This window comes from Oxyura jamaicensis, chromosome 9 (genome assembly GCF_011077185.1).
Source record: "Oxyura jamaicensis isolate SHBP4307 breed ruddy duck chromosome 9, BPBGC_Ojam_1.0, whole genome shotgun sequence".
Taxonomy (NCBI): domain Eukaryota; kingdom Metazoa; phylum Chordata; class Aves; order Anseriformes; family Anatidae; genus Oxyura; species Oxyura jamaicensis.
In genome coordinates this window covers 12,843,322-12,860,605 of record NC_048901.1, presented here as the reverse complement: position 1 = coordinate 12,860,605, position 17,284 = coordinate 12,843,322, and the positions used below count along the sequence as shown (strand labels likewise).

Sequence of the window (17,284 nt, the reverse complement as noted above, 5' to 3'; positions counted from 1 at the left end):
AATGTGATTCATTCAAGAAGCTGCTGGAGGACTTGACCATTGCATGCACCCTGTTGATGACTGAAAAGTTGCCTCTTAGGCTGCAGACAGAGCCTACAAAAGACAACAATGTCTATTCACATAAACCCAAAGCCTCCTAATACAGTGCTTGCTTTTCTTTTTTCAAGAACCAGTTTCAGGGCTGTTTGCAGAATACTCCTGAACGGGGATTTTAAGTAATGCTCTTTATAAGGACATCCAGGAGTGCTGCTTGGCCTTGGAAAGCATCAGATTGGACTCTTTAGAAATGTGCAAGAGGAAGTTGATTGCAGCTGTGCTAATTGTTCTCCTGTAAGTTCTGTGTGCTTGAAACCTGCCCCTTTTTGACTTTGAGAAGCTTGTGTGAGTTGACATCCTATGCAATACTGAAGATCCCTATGACTACCCTACTTCTCCACAGGCACCCCACTTGCTTGTATGTATACTTGAAAAATGACTTTCTACTTCTGAGCTTGGAATGGGGTCTGCATACCTGCTTACTAGTCCATCTCCCTGCCTGGTTGAACCTACCATGTAATTAGGTCCTCTGAGATCTTTCTTGGCTTCTGTTCCTTAGAGAAGAGGAAATAACTGTGCTTTTCATTAATGGAGATGTTACAATTTGTGAACTTTTGTAATGATACATGCTTCTCAGTGGAGAGACTTAGGAAGCACTTGAGTTACAGCTTTGTGATTTGCACCTGCCTGTTCAGTACTAGCATGACAGTTTCATTTCTGTTCTGGGTAAGCATTGCCTCAGCAGCTCTGTTGTGTGGCTGAAGTATAACTGATTTCTGGTCTTCTTTAATCTTCCCTTGACCTTGAAATGACTGCCTGAAGTTTATAGCCCGCTTTTTAGACAGGAAATTTAGTAGAACTTTCTGAATTTACTGATTTCATCTCCTAGCTTTTTGAGGTTCTAAATAACCCTTACATGCTGTTGATTCCTTTTATATGGGACATACAGTTCCCAGAGAGAAACTGTGAGGATCTTGAACGATTTGGTAGCTGAAGTGCCTTATCCCCCTGTGCTTGTAGAGGAGGCTGAATTTCCTTGGCTTTGGGTGCAGAACAGTAGCACACCAACGCATGCAAGGTCATTGAAATGGATGGGATTAAATGAGGGAACTCAAATCAGGTTTCAGTGTCAATTAATCCATATCAGAAATCATATTCCATTACTTCTGCATTCTTGCTACAACATTGCTCCTTTCCTGTTGATTTCTTTCTTTTTTTTTTTTTTTTATTTGTTTGAACAGGATGGTGAGATGTGCATAAGTGTAACAGGAGCCCAGATGTTTCATGAAGGTACAGGATGATCTGTATCTCAGTATCTTTGTAGTCATCCGTCATTTTTCAGGATTTGTTTCTTGCAGTTTCTTCATGTGAGCTTTTCTTCTTACAGCGCTTTGTTGTGTATGTTTCTGGCTCATTTGTATCTTGATTGCAAAACTGAACCTAGAAATAATGCTGTAATTCAAATCATGATTAAAACCAAATATTTTTTCCACAGGCAGCAGAACATGCAGAGCCTTGTATTGGCTGGATTTAAGTTTCATGGTTTGGTTCTTTGATGTGTGATTAAGTGTCAACTTCAACAGAAGCATTTCCTGCTTCTGAAAAATTTGTAATACTTCTCGGTAAAATCTAGTATCTAATAACAGTTCTCTATCTATCTGCCAATTTTCACAAGACTTGTAGGAAATGGATTTACATTAATCTGTCCAATAGATAAAAGCTGCGAGACAGGAGAATATTCATCTCCCAAGTGAAATACAATTCACTCGGGTTAGCAATTGAACTAATTATCCCAGAGTTGGTTTATGTGTGGCTGAACTTTGCTACTAGCAAAATGCGGTGTTTGTAATCTGTAACGTATTACAAAGAGAATATTTAAAAGAAGCCAAAATCAAAAGTTACTTGCTATTTCTGCTCATTGTGATACATTTCTTCCCAGCTATTGCCTCTCTTCACCGAGTATAAGATTTTTTCAGTGAACTGCAGACAGTGGTGATGAGCAAATTGTGCAAGGTTTGGCCCTGGCTTACATTTTACCAAATGTGATCCCACTCATCTTGTGAGCGTTGGAAACAAACATTTTGCAATAATGTGAGAGCGATGTGTGGCAGCCCCTCTGAAGGAGAGGGTACTGTATTTGCACAATGAATTTTGGTCATTGGCTTGGTCAGCAGAAAATAACAAGGTTTTTGTTGGTGTCTTCTGGCATTTTGGTGATCAAGTGACAAGGGTGTGTCTGACTCAAGCGAAATGAGTTCTAATAGCAGGCATGTAAGTCTGAGAATTGAAGCCTCACTGCCACATAACTCAGCATTTCTTGCTTTCCTCACTTCCGACTTGGCAGCTGGAAGCAGCAAACCCCACATGTAATCAGAAGCGTGGTGCTGGGGCGCACGGTCCCGCTGCCGGCGGGGTGTGTTGTGGCAGAGCGCTCGGCCAGGCTCTGGGTTTTTGGAGAACGGGACTGGGTTACAGCTTGGGGAAAAAGGTCTGCAGGAAAATGTGTCAACATTTCAGTATTAACTCTAAGCTCGATCACTGGAAAATCTTGTATTTTAAAATACTAAGCTTCCCATTACAAAATCAAAGAAAATTACTCTTCTGAACTAGTGAAAAGGTCTCCTGCTTCAGGGAGATAAGATGCTCTCAGTATCTAGAAGGGCATGACATTTTTCCCTTGTTTGATTATATTAGGTATATTAAATATGACCTCAATGTTTAAGGTTGCTCAAGCTGCAAGAGTTCAAAAGATTTCAAATGAGATTTTTTTCAATTTATTTTGTTAAACCTTTGCAATAATTGTAAATAGTCATCCTTTTAAAGAACAAATAGTAAGAGGTCAAATAATCCATATATACATATATATGAGTCTGTATTCCATGACAAAGAGCTCACAGGAGAAGAAATGTAGCTAGTGGTTGTTGGAAAGATATTTAAGTAGAATCATTGGTGTATAAGTAAAAAAAAAAAAAAAAGCTTTAAGCCTAATAAAAGTGTATATAATTGTGGAACATCACATCAAGAATTCTGATGATGATGTATGAGGAATACTAGCTTGCAGCTGTAGGTGTTCACTGTTAGAGGGTAGACATGATTAAATATCATCCAAGAGAACAAGACAAATGACCTTAGTGGTGTTATAGCTAATGAAGGATGATTTTCTTTCAGTAATATAAGATTGTCAGGCTTATTTTCAAGTTTAAAAGTCAAAGAAATAAATTAACTTAGTCATTCTTTATGTTGATTCTCGATTATTCTGAGATAACTAAAAGTTGAGTTTAGGGAAAGAGCAATGGGTTTTCTGTTTCTAGTCTTTTGTGTTATTAAATTTTATCATGGGTGTCTCCAGTTCTGTACAACTGATGTTTGGTAGTTCTCTTACCTTTCCTAATATTAGATATTTTTTGTTTCTGTGTCAAATTCTGGTGTTTGCCAGTGTCAGTAGAGGAGTCTTAGCTTTTGTTAAAAACAAAACAACAACAACTAAAGACTTTGCACTTAGTTGGAGGTAACATGGAAATAGTAAGTAATGCATACAAGGAAATATATTTTAGAAATTCCAGTCCCAGTTTCTAGTTGCACTGTTTTTCCTGTTGGTGCTGACAATTGGATTCATGAGCTCTGAGTGAAACCTACGGTGTGGACATCAGGATGAGAGGAGGTCCCTCCATGTTCTTACTGTTCTGACAGGTGGGTTGTAGCAGTAGAGTCCTTGTATTCCAGTTCGTAAAAGAAAATTAGATTTATCTTCAACTCATCCACGATCTGAATTCTAGCAACTGGGAGTAACTCAAGAGCCACAGGAGGGTTTGGTCTTTGCACGCAGACATCTGCTGTTCTTGCCTTAATGGGTGCAAGTTTTCAAACCATCTGTACAGACCAGGGTGGCAGAGGTGGGATGAAATCCCCTGTCCTTGCAGAAGCAGAGGGGAAGAAAGAAGATCTGGTGATCATGGTAACTTGAAGAGCTTTCTGCTGGGAGGGGTGGGAAGAGAAGGCTACAGAAGGGCCTCCGTCATCTCTGCTGGAACTGCACAGGCCCCTGTGGCACCGGTGGAAGCAGCCTGACGAGCTGGGCTTGGGCTGATCTGCCCACAGAGGCCAGGGCATCCACCTGCACACAGGGCCAAGCAGTTTAAACTGGGGAGCATTTCCAGTGATTCTTGGCATACTGATGAGAAGAGAGGCATTGAAAAGCCTGCAGCCTCCCCCCCCTCCCCCCCCCAAATAAAAGTAAATAATGTGACCGCCTATTTCATCGGATGGTCAAATGGTTCATTCACCTTCTTTTTAATGGAGTAGAATTGGTTAAATTTTTCCACTGAGAAATACTTTTTGCTCAAGTGTTGTGGTTTTGCTAGATTTGCAGGAAGCTGGAAGTATTGGTTAAAAAGAAAACCCAAAAGTTAAGGTTTGGCAATTTGAACAGTAATTTTCTTTCTATGGTCTCAAAAATACAAATCAAAACAAAGTGAGCATTTTCATTTGGCTGCTTGAATTATTGATTCATAATAAAAATGATGACTCTAAATCTCTTTGAAATTCTCAGAGAAAAGCAAAAAAAAAATCATGGAGTTTTTCATCACCCATGTGTATGAGAATTAGCTTGCTTTTGCAAACTGCTCTCTTAGTTGGTTAAAGCTGTCTTAATCCACAGTGATGTGATTTGAGATGTATGTAATTTGAAGATATGAACATTAGTTACATGATGTAATCCAAGATGGATCTTGCAGAGATCTATGTTGGCAATTTGGTCTGTATGTTGTCAGAGACCTGGGAAACTTGGGGCACAGAAGAGAGAGAATCCTGTGCTGGAAATGTAGCCCAGCTGACCCCTCTCTCCAGCTCCAGAGGGTTTGAAAGGACATGTTTGTTGTATATTTTCATTTGCGGAGTGTTTTCTTTATTTCTTTCAGAAGTTTAAAAGGAATGGAAATAAAATATTCTATTTCATGAAGTTGTGTTTTAAAGCAATGTGGTGGTGTTCCCTGGTGAGACCAGAACAATATACACAGTGCTCAGTGCTGAGTGAGGGGACTGGTTCCTATTCTGGCCGCGGATGGTATGTCAGTGTTAATCCAATATGCAAGTTGCTAGATGTGGATCCCTCACAGCATATTATACCAGACCGAGCTGAAACTTATACACCCAAAACTGATGTTAGATGTCACGCTCGTACCAATTCCCACTTGTCATATTTGATTTGTCTGTTTTGTCAGAGGAAAATATCTTTTAGATTTACATCACAGTAGGTTTCCAGGAGGAGATGGACGAGAGAAAATTGTCCTGTACTGCCACAGACACACCCATATGCAACATAGGAGTGCAAAGGGGCAGAGAAAATTATTTGAAGACTTTGGTGCTCTGGAATATTCAGCAGATAGGCAGCCAGGACTTGATAAGGGTTTTTTAGATGTGGTGAAGTGCAGAGACGAGCAATAATTTGTCTTCCCTGGGTTATAATGGAAAACTGGAGAAGGGATACCAAATTCAGCATTGTGTGGGATGATGGATTCTGTGTGATTGAGGTTTCTAGTAGTACCATACTGGCAGTAGGATTTTCTTTGTCTTCTTTTTGTGTTTGCTTGAGGATTTAAGTGTAGGTGAAAATGTTACATATGACTTATTTGTGGATTAGAAGGGAAGAGCATTGTCTTACTGTTGTCACTTAAAGCTGTGAGAGCAAATAAATGTGGCAGGATGCAGGAGCACTGCCAGATCCACAGTGCACAAAAGATAAACACGAGCTTGCTTTCTCCTGCTCTTGTGTGAAATCTCCTGGGAGGCTCCAGGAAGGGGACAGCAAGGGCAAACAGCTGAGCAGTGTGAGTGCTGAGAACCCAGGATCGAAGGCACTGATGGTTCCCAGGACTGGGAGTTCTCTTTTGATTCTGTTTCTCCAAGGGAATTGCACTGACTTTATTGACAGTGATTTGTTCATGCTGAAGTCTTCTGCTAATTGCCTTGTTCTAAGGGAACATTGTCTAGTTAAAGGCTGGAAAGCTCAGTTATTTTCTGATTATAAGCCTGTTCAGAATCCAAATAGGACATAAGACTCTACTCTCTGTATATGGGGCAGATGTTTCAGTAAAATTTGTTGACCTTCAAACTCCAGGTACGTTTCTAAATACAAGTTGGTTTTGGCAACACTTCCGTCAATCTCTTTTATAATCGATCTATGCTGAGGTGTCACCATTTAAGCCTGTTTCCAGGTGCACTATAGTCTGGTATCTAGTGGGTGTTGGCTTTCTGGCAGCAGGGCTCTTTGCACTGCCTCATAGTTCGGTCATTCTAATGCAGACGTCTAGTTTCTAGGTCCTGGAAAGAAGAATAATTTCTTTCTCTCTCCCAGACACCTTCTCTTGCAGTAAATGCCAACCGCAAGGAGCAAGCTGACCTTTGGGCAATTGTAAATCAGTTTCTCCATTCAAACCCAGTTCTCCTTTCCCTTCCTTTCATACAGGTTGATAAAGTGTGTGGACAGCCCAAACAACGAGAAGGGAACCTGTCATCAGACCATATAGTGCCAGTGAAGGAAGCGACTGAAACCCAGGCACTTGTGATGGCTCACGCTAGTCTGAACAATAAAAGAAGGTAACCCTAAGCCACAGTTGAATTCAAATAAATTCTGCCTCACAGTTAGTGTTGCTGGTCCCTTGTACCCCAGAGTATTTCAGCCAGAGATGCAGTTCTGTCATCTTGTCCGTGTGCATTCCAGCTGTTGCCGTCACTGATAGTTACACTGGTATTGCATTGCAGGTGTCTCCAAGAAAAGCTTCTTACAGGCCAGACTTGATGCCATTACTCAGCACCAAGGTGTTCATTATTTCCAGGAACTTCCAATGAAAATGATGAAAGCTTTTCTGTAGTAAGATCTGAGTAATTCCTACAGTTGAGTCTGAATTACTTAAAATACAACTGCTCCTAAGGAGTTGGGCTTATCTGGGGCACAGATGAGGAGAAAGGGGTGAAGAGGAAATGTTGATTGCCATGACACCAAGTCCCTGATTTCACAGGGTTGGGGAGGAAGTAACAGGTTCTCCCTTCTCACTGATGTGTAGGCAATAAGATCCCTTGTGTGGCTCCTGGATTGGCTTTCTGTAAATTTGAAGTGGGGAGGGAAGGATGTCTTTGCAATGCTGCTATTGATACATGAGTAGATGTCAGAGCTAACTGAATATAAAATGACAATGACATTTTTGGCTAACATTCTGTTCTCAATAACACCAGTGTAAATCTGGAACAACTTAGGTAAAGTGAGTGAAATCATGCTGGGCATATGCGTCTTGCTAAGAACGGTGTCTCATCTTCCCAGGGAGCCTATGTGTGTCCTTGTATGTTGATAACCGACACTAAAAGTTAAGTAGTCTGGGTTCTGGTGTCCAAGTTGTGAAGATGAGGTTTTTATCCATTGCTATTTTGTCATCTGAGCTTACATGAACAAAGAACTATTTTAAATAAGTGACAGCAAGACTTTTTTTTTTTTTTTTTTTTTCAGTGATAGCAGTATTTTTATCCTTTTGTAATTTAAAACACAACTTCTTGTGCTAGTGCTTGGAACTAATAATTTTTAACAATGCAAATTGAATATCAAAGTACAGGGCATTAAGAAAATCAATAAATTCAGCAGTAATAGTCCAAAGAATAATTGTAGTACAATTAACAAAATATGCTTTTAAAAATACCGAGTTCCTGGCCTGTCTTCTGTGTAATGCACTGACTTCATTGGGACTCTCATCCTGGCAACCAAAAAGGCAGAATTAGCAGAGCGTTAGCTGGGAGATAGGAATTGGTGTCTTCAGCAGCACGACAGCAGTTCTTTCTCACCTGAAGATCTGTTCCCTTCCCAACCATCTTAGAATTATTTAGATGCTGGCCTTTTAAAATGTAAGACCTGTAGATGGAAAAGAAAATATACTAAACCTCATTTGTTATAAATAGACTTTCTCAAAATTGTGCACTAAAAATTAAATTATCCAAAACATCTAAACTAAGGTCACCCTTACAGAATTAGGATAAAGTGTTGCTGAAGTATAGCAGTGATAAGTATTGTGGAGAGCCCATGCACCAAAAGTTAATGATGGAGCCATAATTAGGAGGAAGTGAAGAATGTTTTCCATAACTTGCTATAAAACACGTCACAAAGCTTGTACTCTGCTTCTGTGATTGTGAAGCAGTAAATAGAATGAAATACACAGTGACTGGCTGCTGTTGTTTGCCATTTATCATTTAATCACACATATCAATAAAAAGTAATTTTAGGTAATAAAATTTTATAATAAAGGGTAAACTCATCACTGCAGTGGGTTGCACAAAAGGTACTTAGTGACAGATAACCGCTGCAGGGGGACCTAGGTTATGAGAGTAATTTCATGAATCTTTTTTAGTGCTGTTCCTTCTGGCAATCTGAAAAATAAGGAGCAATTATGTCAGCTGTCAGTTTAGGTCCTAGGTCACACTGGGAATTGGCCCGATTGAGTCCCAGTCTGCTGGTTTGTGTCACAGATAGTCCCTTCTGATGATCCTTAATTCAGGTGAGATATGGAACATGACTCCAGCCTTGCAGAATAGGGATGGAAAAGGATTGAGCAAGCACTCTTCAAGTACGTAAAAAAGCTGTGGCTCATTTCCTTAACGCACCAGAATGTTTTCAAACTCAAGAGAACCAGTCAGGTTAGCAGCAGGGCTGTGGGAGAAATGACAACGAAGTTGACTCTCATGTGTGCTGTAGTACCTACTTAAAGATGCCCTTAAAATCCTGGTGCTGAAGTTTACACCTACGTACGTACATTTGTTCCAAAGGTACTACATCTCTGCAAAGCTGGTTACAGAATCTAGCTCCTGTTCCAAAGAGAGTGAGAACCTCTGGTTTCACCTGTTCAGCAGAGCCAAAGCTGCTCATGCATTTGAATAGCAGGATGCATGGTCCTGCGTGCTCCCTGAATTCATGTAGCAACTGGATCCTCTTCTGGGGTAGCTGAACCCTGTTCTGCTTCTATCATGTCATGGGTTCCTGTGAGATTTCTCATCTTTATTTCCACTCCCATTACATTCCTGCCTGTTTTTTTTTTTTTTTTTTTTTTTTTTTTTTTTTTTTTGCTATGCAGCACCAAGTGTCAGGAAGAAAATAACGTAAGAGGCTGAAACCTGAATAATGGTTGCATCATCTTCTAGCAAACCTATTCTTCTAATTCACCTGAGAAGTATAGCTTTAGAACATTTATTTTTTGCATTATGCGGTAGTATTTGGGGATTAACTGAAACTGGCAGAATTGGTGCTGCAGTAATTTTTAATGTGGAGGTTACTATAACATATAGTAGAGATGACAAGAAAATTGAAACCATATGATGGTCCAGGGAATCTACATGGCGTGTAGAGAATCTAGATCAGTAAATCGGAATGTTATTGCTGAGTTCAGCACAAAGTGCTCTTCTGGTCGGGGTTCAGACTCCTGGCAAAGTTGGATACCTGCCTTTTAGTATGGCTGCTGCATGTAGTATTTCCAACCGCTAAACACAGACTGGATAGATCTGTCTATAGAATTATATTATGTTTAAGAAAAATACAACGCGATATTAGGTCCCTAATTGAAGGAGGCAGGCTTTGAAATGATTTTTTGTGGGGGGATTTCTTTGTTACTCTGTGGGCTTACTTATACACCTTAAAATAAACACTTTTGAGTTTCCTTGAGAATGTTTGAAGTCAAGGTCATCTATTTTATTTAAAATTAACTATTAGTTCAAGCTTCACATGATTTTTTTGAAATATAAATATTAAAGTGCTGGTACAAAACAGATATTAACACCAGATGCAAATGAAATTACTGTGGTGAAGAATGAAATGTTTCTGGCTGGCCAAAGCAGACGTTTCAGCTGGTCCAAATTTCCCCTGATACAAATTTTGATTTAATTTTTCACGGGCTCTGTTGGAACAACTGCTTCAGTGGTGGCAGGTGACAGTTGCCTGATGCTTACTGCAGGTCAGCCCTTTCCTGTGGTCATCCCTGGCCTTCAGCTCCCAGAAAACTGGATGGAAATGCTGCCATCAGAAGGGTGGCCTGTCAGCTGCCAAAGGAGGTGCTTTCTGTCCAGGAAGACTTAATAGCTGGACTGGCAACTATTGTTAAACCTGTTTGTAGGCATGTATTAGTCCGGGTGTTGCCATTGCTTTTTACATCAGAGTACTGGTTTAAGAAGGAGCAGTGTGTGTTACTAAATCGTTAGGTGGAAAGCTTTCTCAGGCTGTTAATGTTAAAGACAATGTTAATCAAGGGACCTTAGGATATCAGTGCCACAAAATGGATTTTCACTGAGTAACTGCCACGTTTTTTTCCACGGTTTTTCCTCAGATACAACCTTACAACCTATCGTGCTTTGTAAACAGCTTTTTTTTTTTTTCTTTCATTGGTGCAGTCTGTCCAGAACTAAACAGCAAAAGATATCTGTATGCACGTTATTTATTATCAGAGAGCAAATTGCTCATTGCACAAGAAAACAAATGCTATTCATTTGTATCCCCCTTCCCATGGTGCTCATTCTAAACTGTTTCTCATTGTTTTCTTGTATAGCCTCATATATTTGCAGTTCTTCCATTTGGTATCAGTTATGGTTAATTTAAGTCCCACTGAATTTATTTTCAGCTTTTGGCTGTGTGCTGCATTTGTAATTGTGCTCGTAGTTGAAAAAAGGAGAAACAAAATCTCCATTGTATTGTTTCGGTATTACTTTGACATTTTTAATTGTATCTATGCTTTGGGAAAATCTCATGACAATTTTCCTCCTTATTTGTTTTCTTATATTATCCTATGCATGTGCTTGATGACCTTTCCTTCAAATAATTTTTACTTTTCTCTTTTGTTTCTCATTTCTTTCCCTCATTTGCCTGAACTCCTGTTTCTCCCCTACTCCCCAACCTCTCCTGATTGATGCTTATTCTCCCCGGCCTATTCCAGTTCTCTGCCTCTGAAAGCTTCAAAGAATGACAAATCAAGAAGTCTGAAAAAAATCTCTCGGTAAGAATGAAACCAAGGTGACATAACTTTTGTTGTCTTTATGCTTTGCTCATCTCCACTGTAAGCTGCTGTTTCAGCTCTAATCTAGGAATTGGTGTACATATGATCGCTGCTTTTATACAGTAGGGCACAGGGAAACTGTACATTACCTAGTGTGCTTAGTTTTATACTGATGAAAAGTAAATATTTTCACTGGTTAGGATTAAGAGTTGGACACACAACTGCATTTGCTGAGATGCTTTGAAATGTCACAGCCCCACTGCTGAAAATGCAAATGAATTTAAGCCTCTTGGGGTGAGCTGAGTAAGACAAGCTTTAGACTCTCAAAAGGGTGATCTGTACCTCCTTCAAAGGAAACCGCATTCTAGAGAATAAATTTGTATTAATCAATCTTTGTATAAATCAATGCTCTCAGGATGATTCTGTCAGGTAGGTGGCCTTCTGTCCACGCTTAACCTAACTGTGTAAATGCATTGAGCACGCATCTTTAAGTGAGTGATCAAGAGTTAGAAATACTGATTTTTTTCCTTGTAAACCCCCAAATTCCTGCTTTATTTTTCTTAAAATGATAGCTTCCTGCATTGGTAGGGTGAGCTTGTTCCTTAGGACTATGGGATGCCTAATTTATCTAAAGGAGGATTTCACTGCATGTCAGACAAATGGGATGGCTAAAAGCTTGGCTAAAAGCTCACTGGAAGTGAAGAGATGGTTGTGGGGAAAGATGACCACTGACTAAGCTTGGTAGGGGTAGATTCCTGTCAGTGGACCTTAAAGGTGCTTGTTTAAAGCAAATGTTGCTCCCAAAAGAATAATAAGTCCTGACTGTTCAGATGCCATTCTCCAGCCGTATCCCGAGGCACCTCTTCCATATAGTGCTGTCTTATTATGCTTCTGCCTGGCAGGCTCTAAGCCAGAATGAGTCCTTTGGCCTTCCAAAAGGAGCTATTGATGGGTTTCTGAGACAGGTACCTCCATGATAGTTCTAGTTCAGTTTTTCTGTCCTCATTATCAATATCTTTAGCCATCTTATACCAAATAGGAGCTTTTAAAGCTGTCAGTGTAGGGTAGTACTCTCAATGTGTGGTGAATTAGCACTTGTTTTGTTACAGTTTATTTGTATGGCTGCCTCAGCCAGATACATATTATGGGCATAACCAGATTATAGAGGCAGCAGTTTGCCCTCAAGATGTTTTTCCATACACACATCATTGGAAACGGTCTGTTTATGCTAGCCAGGAATTTTGGTTATTCTCCAAAGTGCAGGCACAGCCTCCTCTTAACGGGCACGGTGCCAGATTTAACAGGAAAGAAATTTCTTTCCAATATGAACATGACATGGAAAGTGATGATGGGGAGGAAATGGCCCAAATACATCCCAAGGAGATGGCTTTCTATACTGTTGTTGCATGTGGGGGGTACTTCATGGCATATTACAGGTTTTGTCATGGGATGTTAGCTTCAGAAAACCTTTTCCACCCAGGAGGATATTGACAGTGTTCTTTATTCATCTCTCATGTGCAGGGAAGGGAGAAATTCCAGTAACAGGGAAGAAAAACTACTCCTTTTAGTGATGTTGTTTTCTCTTTTTTTTTTTTTTTTTTTTTTTAATCTCTTTATCTTGAAACTGTGGAAATGGACTTCTTTCAAATTTTGAGGTATTAACGTAATTTGTTAAAGCATACCTTTGTATGAAATTATGTGTATTAACAGCCAGCTAAAGCTGGATTATGCTTAGGAGTAGAAATACACTAGAAATAAAAAATAATTAGGTTTATTGACTTAATTTCTCGGTGGGTTCTAAACTTTTAATCTTGCAGAGGGCTAAATTGACAGGGGGCTTAAATCATGTGTATGATTTTGTTGTGTTCTTCCTACATTGCAGAGAATTCATCAATTACATGAAGCGATCCCGAACCTTTTATGCCTCTATAGCAGAAAGGCTGTGTGAGGGAGACCTGGTGATGAAAGACAGCTCAACCTGCTGGAATGGAGAAGATGTTGTAGAAAGGTAAGATTATATGTAAAAGCTTTCCCTAATGGTGAAAAAGGTGACTTCATATCCCCTGATGGTGAAGAAGCATTCTGAGACGTTACTGTCATCGTTAAGTTTCTCCTTCAGTGATGTTTAATGTGATGATAGTGATGCTTAATTGAGCAAGGATTTTGCTAACCTATATGGTTGTTAATGCTGCATTGTAGGTATCTGTATTAAATGTAGTGGAACACTTTCTTGAAGGGCTCTTTTGAAGGGTTCTTTTTCTATAGAGAGAGAGAGCTCTTTATATATAGAGACATCCTACCCTCTAAAGCTGAGTAAGCGAGGAGTACCTCTGTGAATGACTGGAAGTTCCTTCAGGTCTGGTGTTTATACCATCATTAGTATGGAGCTAAATGTTGTGTTTGGGCATAAAAAAAATACACAGCTTTTACTGCAGAGGTGTCATAAAAATACAGTGGTCACATGATTATATCTTAAAGGATTTCCTTGCCATTTCCTTTGAACGTTTCTGACACAGCACTTTGAATAACAACTGATTTTTGGAATTGCCAAGAGTCCTTACTACGGCATGTTCTGTGGGAGTTCCAATAAAATAACTAATGAATGCACTGTTCTGTGTTGATAGATCAGCTAGAAGCACTTTGGTGTAAAAGGATCTTCCTAGTTTGTCACCTACGTTTTTTCCTCTGTATGTTATTACGATCTTTCCTACCACCTTTTGGAATCCTAACTGGAAAGTATACTTGCATCCTTCATGAGCTAAACTTTTTACTGTCATTTCTCTTACTCGGTATAACATGAGGCAACATTGCCCTGAGGAGAAAAAGAAGCATTCAGAATGTAGCTGTACCGGTTAGTATCACTGTCAACGTATATGTCAGTTTTTGTAGTGAGAGCTGGTTGGAAGCGTGCCACTGAATGTTTTCCAAAAATGACATTTTGTTAAAAGAGACTTCCATGAGATTGTGTTGGCTTTCATGTTTCGCTTTGAGTTGTATTCTGTGTCCGTAACAGTTTTAGAAGATAAAGTTCTAGCATTCTGTTTTCTTGTTTTAAAACAATTTTCATTACTGAAAATTGCTTTGTAGAAGTCGTGAAGTAATTTCAATGTGGAACAGAGATGTTACAATTATCGGCTGTCCCATTAAAGAGAGTTCTGACTCCCACGCAGCTCAGCTTAGATTTTTCTTATGTAAATAACTTCAGTTTAATTATGTCTAAGATATTCAGAAATAAATACGTGTCTAATGCACTCAAAGATAACTTTAAAGTTTAATGTTTCAGTGCGTACTGGCATTACTAATCAATTGTAGCAGCATATATTTGGATGTTTTGGCAGTAGTGCAATATTCTAAATATTATGTAGCCATTGTAATAGTGATTGAAGTTTTTACTCTAAGAGTAACAGAGAGGAAATGGGAAGAACAACAATACTTTTAATAAGTATTTCCATTTCAGAATCCCCTTTTTGGTAACAAGTTGCTGGATGCACAGCTAACTTCTAGAACAGTTTCCTTATGGAAGGGGGGGGGGGGGGGGGGGAAGCAAAACCAAGAAAAACATTTTCTGTAACAGCTATCTGAACAAAAATGAAATCAAAATTGAGGTTTAATTTTAGTCTGATTTTTAAAAATACATTAAAAATTGCTGGCTAAATTGCTGGTACATGTGTTTTAGGAGGACACAAAAGGGGAAGTTATTGTTTGTTTGTTTGTCTCTTTACTAGTCTGTAACTTCTCAAGAGATGGGGACATGCAGAAGAGTTTCTGGCCTGAAATGGGTAGCAAGGTGGGAAAAAGCAGGGAAGAGACTAATGACTCCTGATATTTTTAATTAAAAAGCAAACAGCAAAAGAAAACCAAAACCAACCACCCAACCCTGAAATAGATGTTTGTATTAACATCCCATAGGCAGATTAGGGGGGATGTTGAAGCAGACTGCAACATGTATATATTTATCAGTTATGTCACAGTATTGATCATGCTAGGAGACTCTCTGGACAGCCTGCACCACCAGCTGTGCTATACAGCAGCACAAACATGGCACCTGCTAGCTGGCAAATTTTACTCCTGTCATCATCTGTTTGACAGGCTGGACGTGTCACGAGTTCTGCCCATACAAGAAATAAATCTCCTGCCCTGGTGATGCCTGAAGATGCATTTCTCTTTGCTCTTTCTCCTTTTCCAAGAGACTAGGAGATTGAGTATCAGCAGTAGTAAATAGTACGGAATTCAAAATAGAGCCTTATTCTTAACTCTGTATCAGAAAATAGATCTCTCCCAGTTAATCCGGCACATCTCACATGAACCAGTCAGGGTTACTCAGGATGTGAAAATGGCAAAAAGCACAGTTCCTCTTTCCTTACTGCTTTCTTTCATTTCATAATACTGTCTGAAAGCTGAGTGATATTTATGCTGCACACTAATTGGCATTCAGGCTCTTCAGGAAAAATAAATTCAACCTTTAAAAACAATTTGACACATGCATGCCATCTGTAACAGTACAAAAATTCAGCTCAGAAATGGGGATCATACATGCAATTAGTGAAGAGGGTACTTGTGGTCTATCAGAGGATCTAATAAACATGATTCTCACTGTAGTTTGTTGTTATAATACTCTGGATTGGGTTTTATCATGTTTAAAGCAGTGCATTAACAGGCAAAATAAAGTTTGAACTGCCAGTAAGTACACAATAAAAGAGCTTGGTTGTCTGCATTGGTTTGAGAATATGCCTCTGGCCTGCTCTTCAGATGGACAGTGGAACAAAGCTTTGCTAGGAGTCTTCTAGTGTCACTGCCGGGGCTCTGAAGACAAAGACAACATCTTTACCTAAATTGCTCTTTTGAGTAATTTGGTCTTGGAACAAGATTCCACATAAGAAATAGTCTGCGAGGCTAATATATGGTCTGAGTATGGAAGGTGTGCAGAGAAGATGAGGTTACCACAGGAGAACTGAAAAGAACTGTTTTGTGAAATGAAGCAAGCTTAGAGAAAAGTGCCTGGAAAATCTCAATACCATGTCAGAGAACGAGAGGAGAGGAGAAATTGACACGGTAAGCTATTTATCATATGCTGTCAGGACCAGATGCCATCCACCAAAGATCTCTGGAAGGGCTAAAGGGTTGAATAGCTGAATTACTCATTCTGAATAATTCATCCTGATGCATGTGGATGCCCCATCCTTGGAGGTGTCCAAGACCAGCTTGGATGAGGCCCTGGGCAACCTGATCTAGTGGGTGGCATCCCCGCCTATGGTAGGGGGTTGGAACTGGGTGATCTTTAAGGTTCCTTCCCACCCAAGCTGTTCCGTGATTCTCTAATTTTCTTAAGACTGTTCCAGTAGCAGACGATGGAAAGATGTAAAATATGAAGCCCTCATAGTTTTCTTTTAACGGCAAAAAAAGGATTTCAGGAGGGTGTGATCATTAAACTCACTACGTAACAAAATCTGGAGGAACGAAACTAAGAGTAGAATCAGTGTATAAGCAAATGAGTGTGATACTTAGATGAAGAATCAATGCGTTGAAAGTCTTTAGAAGGAGTTAACAAGCACGTAGACAGGATAGATTGCTATAGCTGTTTGGATTTTGGATAGATACTTGATAGGTCCTTCACATAAGATGAAGAGATGGTAGAGATGAATGTAAGGGTAGGAAATAGCTTACAGTGGAAGGAGGTCACCAGTGGCATTGCACAGGGATTTGTGCTGGAGCCTGTGCTGTTCATGTGTCGTAAGAGGCCTGTGGAGAGTAGCAAATACTGAGGTGACAGGACATGCTGGTGACACTGAATTATACGGGGTAGTGGAGACAAGGGCCAACTGTTGTTCATTTTGGGAGGAACTTTTGACATGGAATGACGAGGCAATGAAACAATGTACAAAATTCAATGGGGGCAAATGTAAAGTGATTGTTGGAAGAACAATCCAAATGTTAAGTGCAGAACAGTGGGTGCTGAGGTGGCCCTTACTGCTCCAGGCACGCAGTTTGTGTGCTGTTCTTCTGTCTCCTGGGCTCCGAGGGACATAGCCCAATGGCAAAAGTACAGAGGGAACACTGAGGATGATGAAGGCATGAATTCCTGTATGAGTAACTGTAGGTGCTTTAACCTGATGCAGAAGGTGCAATAGGGGGAATGTGACAGGGAATTCAGCTCATAGAAGAGCAAGCTGTATGTCCTGGTTTCAGTTAGGACAGTTATTTTTCCTCCTAGTAGCTGGTAGGGTGCTATGTTTTGG

At 39.8% G+C, this 17,284-nt stretch overlaps 1 protein-coding gene across 7 annotated transcripts in view; it reads left to right on the top strand.

Moving 5' to 3' along the window:
• The window catches only part of LOC118171631 (glypican-5-like), a 411,554-nt gene that overhangs the window by 165,332 nt on the left and 228,938 nt on the right, over positions 1 to 17,284 (top strand). For 6 of the 7 annotated variants that reach the window (XM_035334914.1, XM_035334910.1, XM_035334915.1 and 3 more), the window contains 3 exons: positions 6,500 to 6,630; positions 10,989 to 11,048; positions 12,931 to 13,056. In XM_035334914.1, coding sequence (XP_035190805.1) covers positions 6,500 to 6,630; positions 10,989 to 11,048; positions 12,931 to 13,056 — 317 coding nt within the window. The remainder of the gene's footprint in view (positions 1 to 6,499; positions 6,631 to 10,988; positions 11,049 to 12,930; positions 13,057 to 17,284) is intronic. The other variant, XM_035334911.1, reaches the window with a different exon arrangement.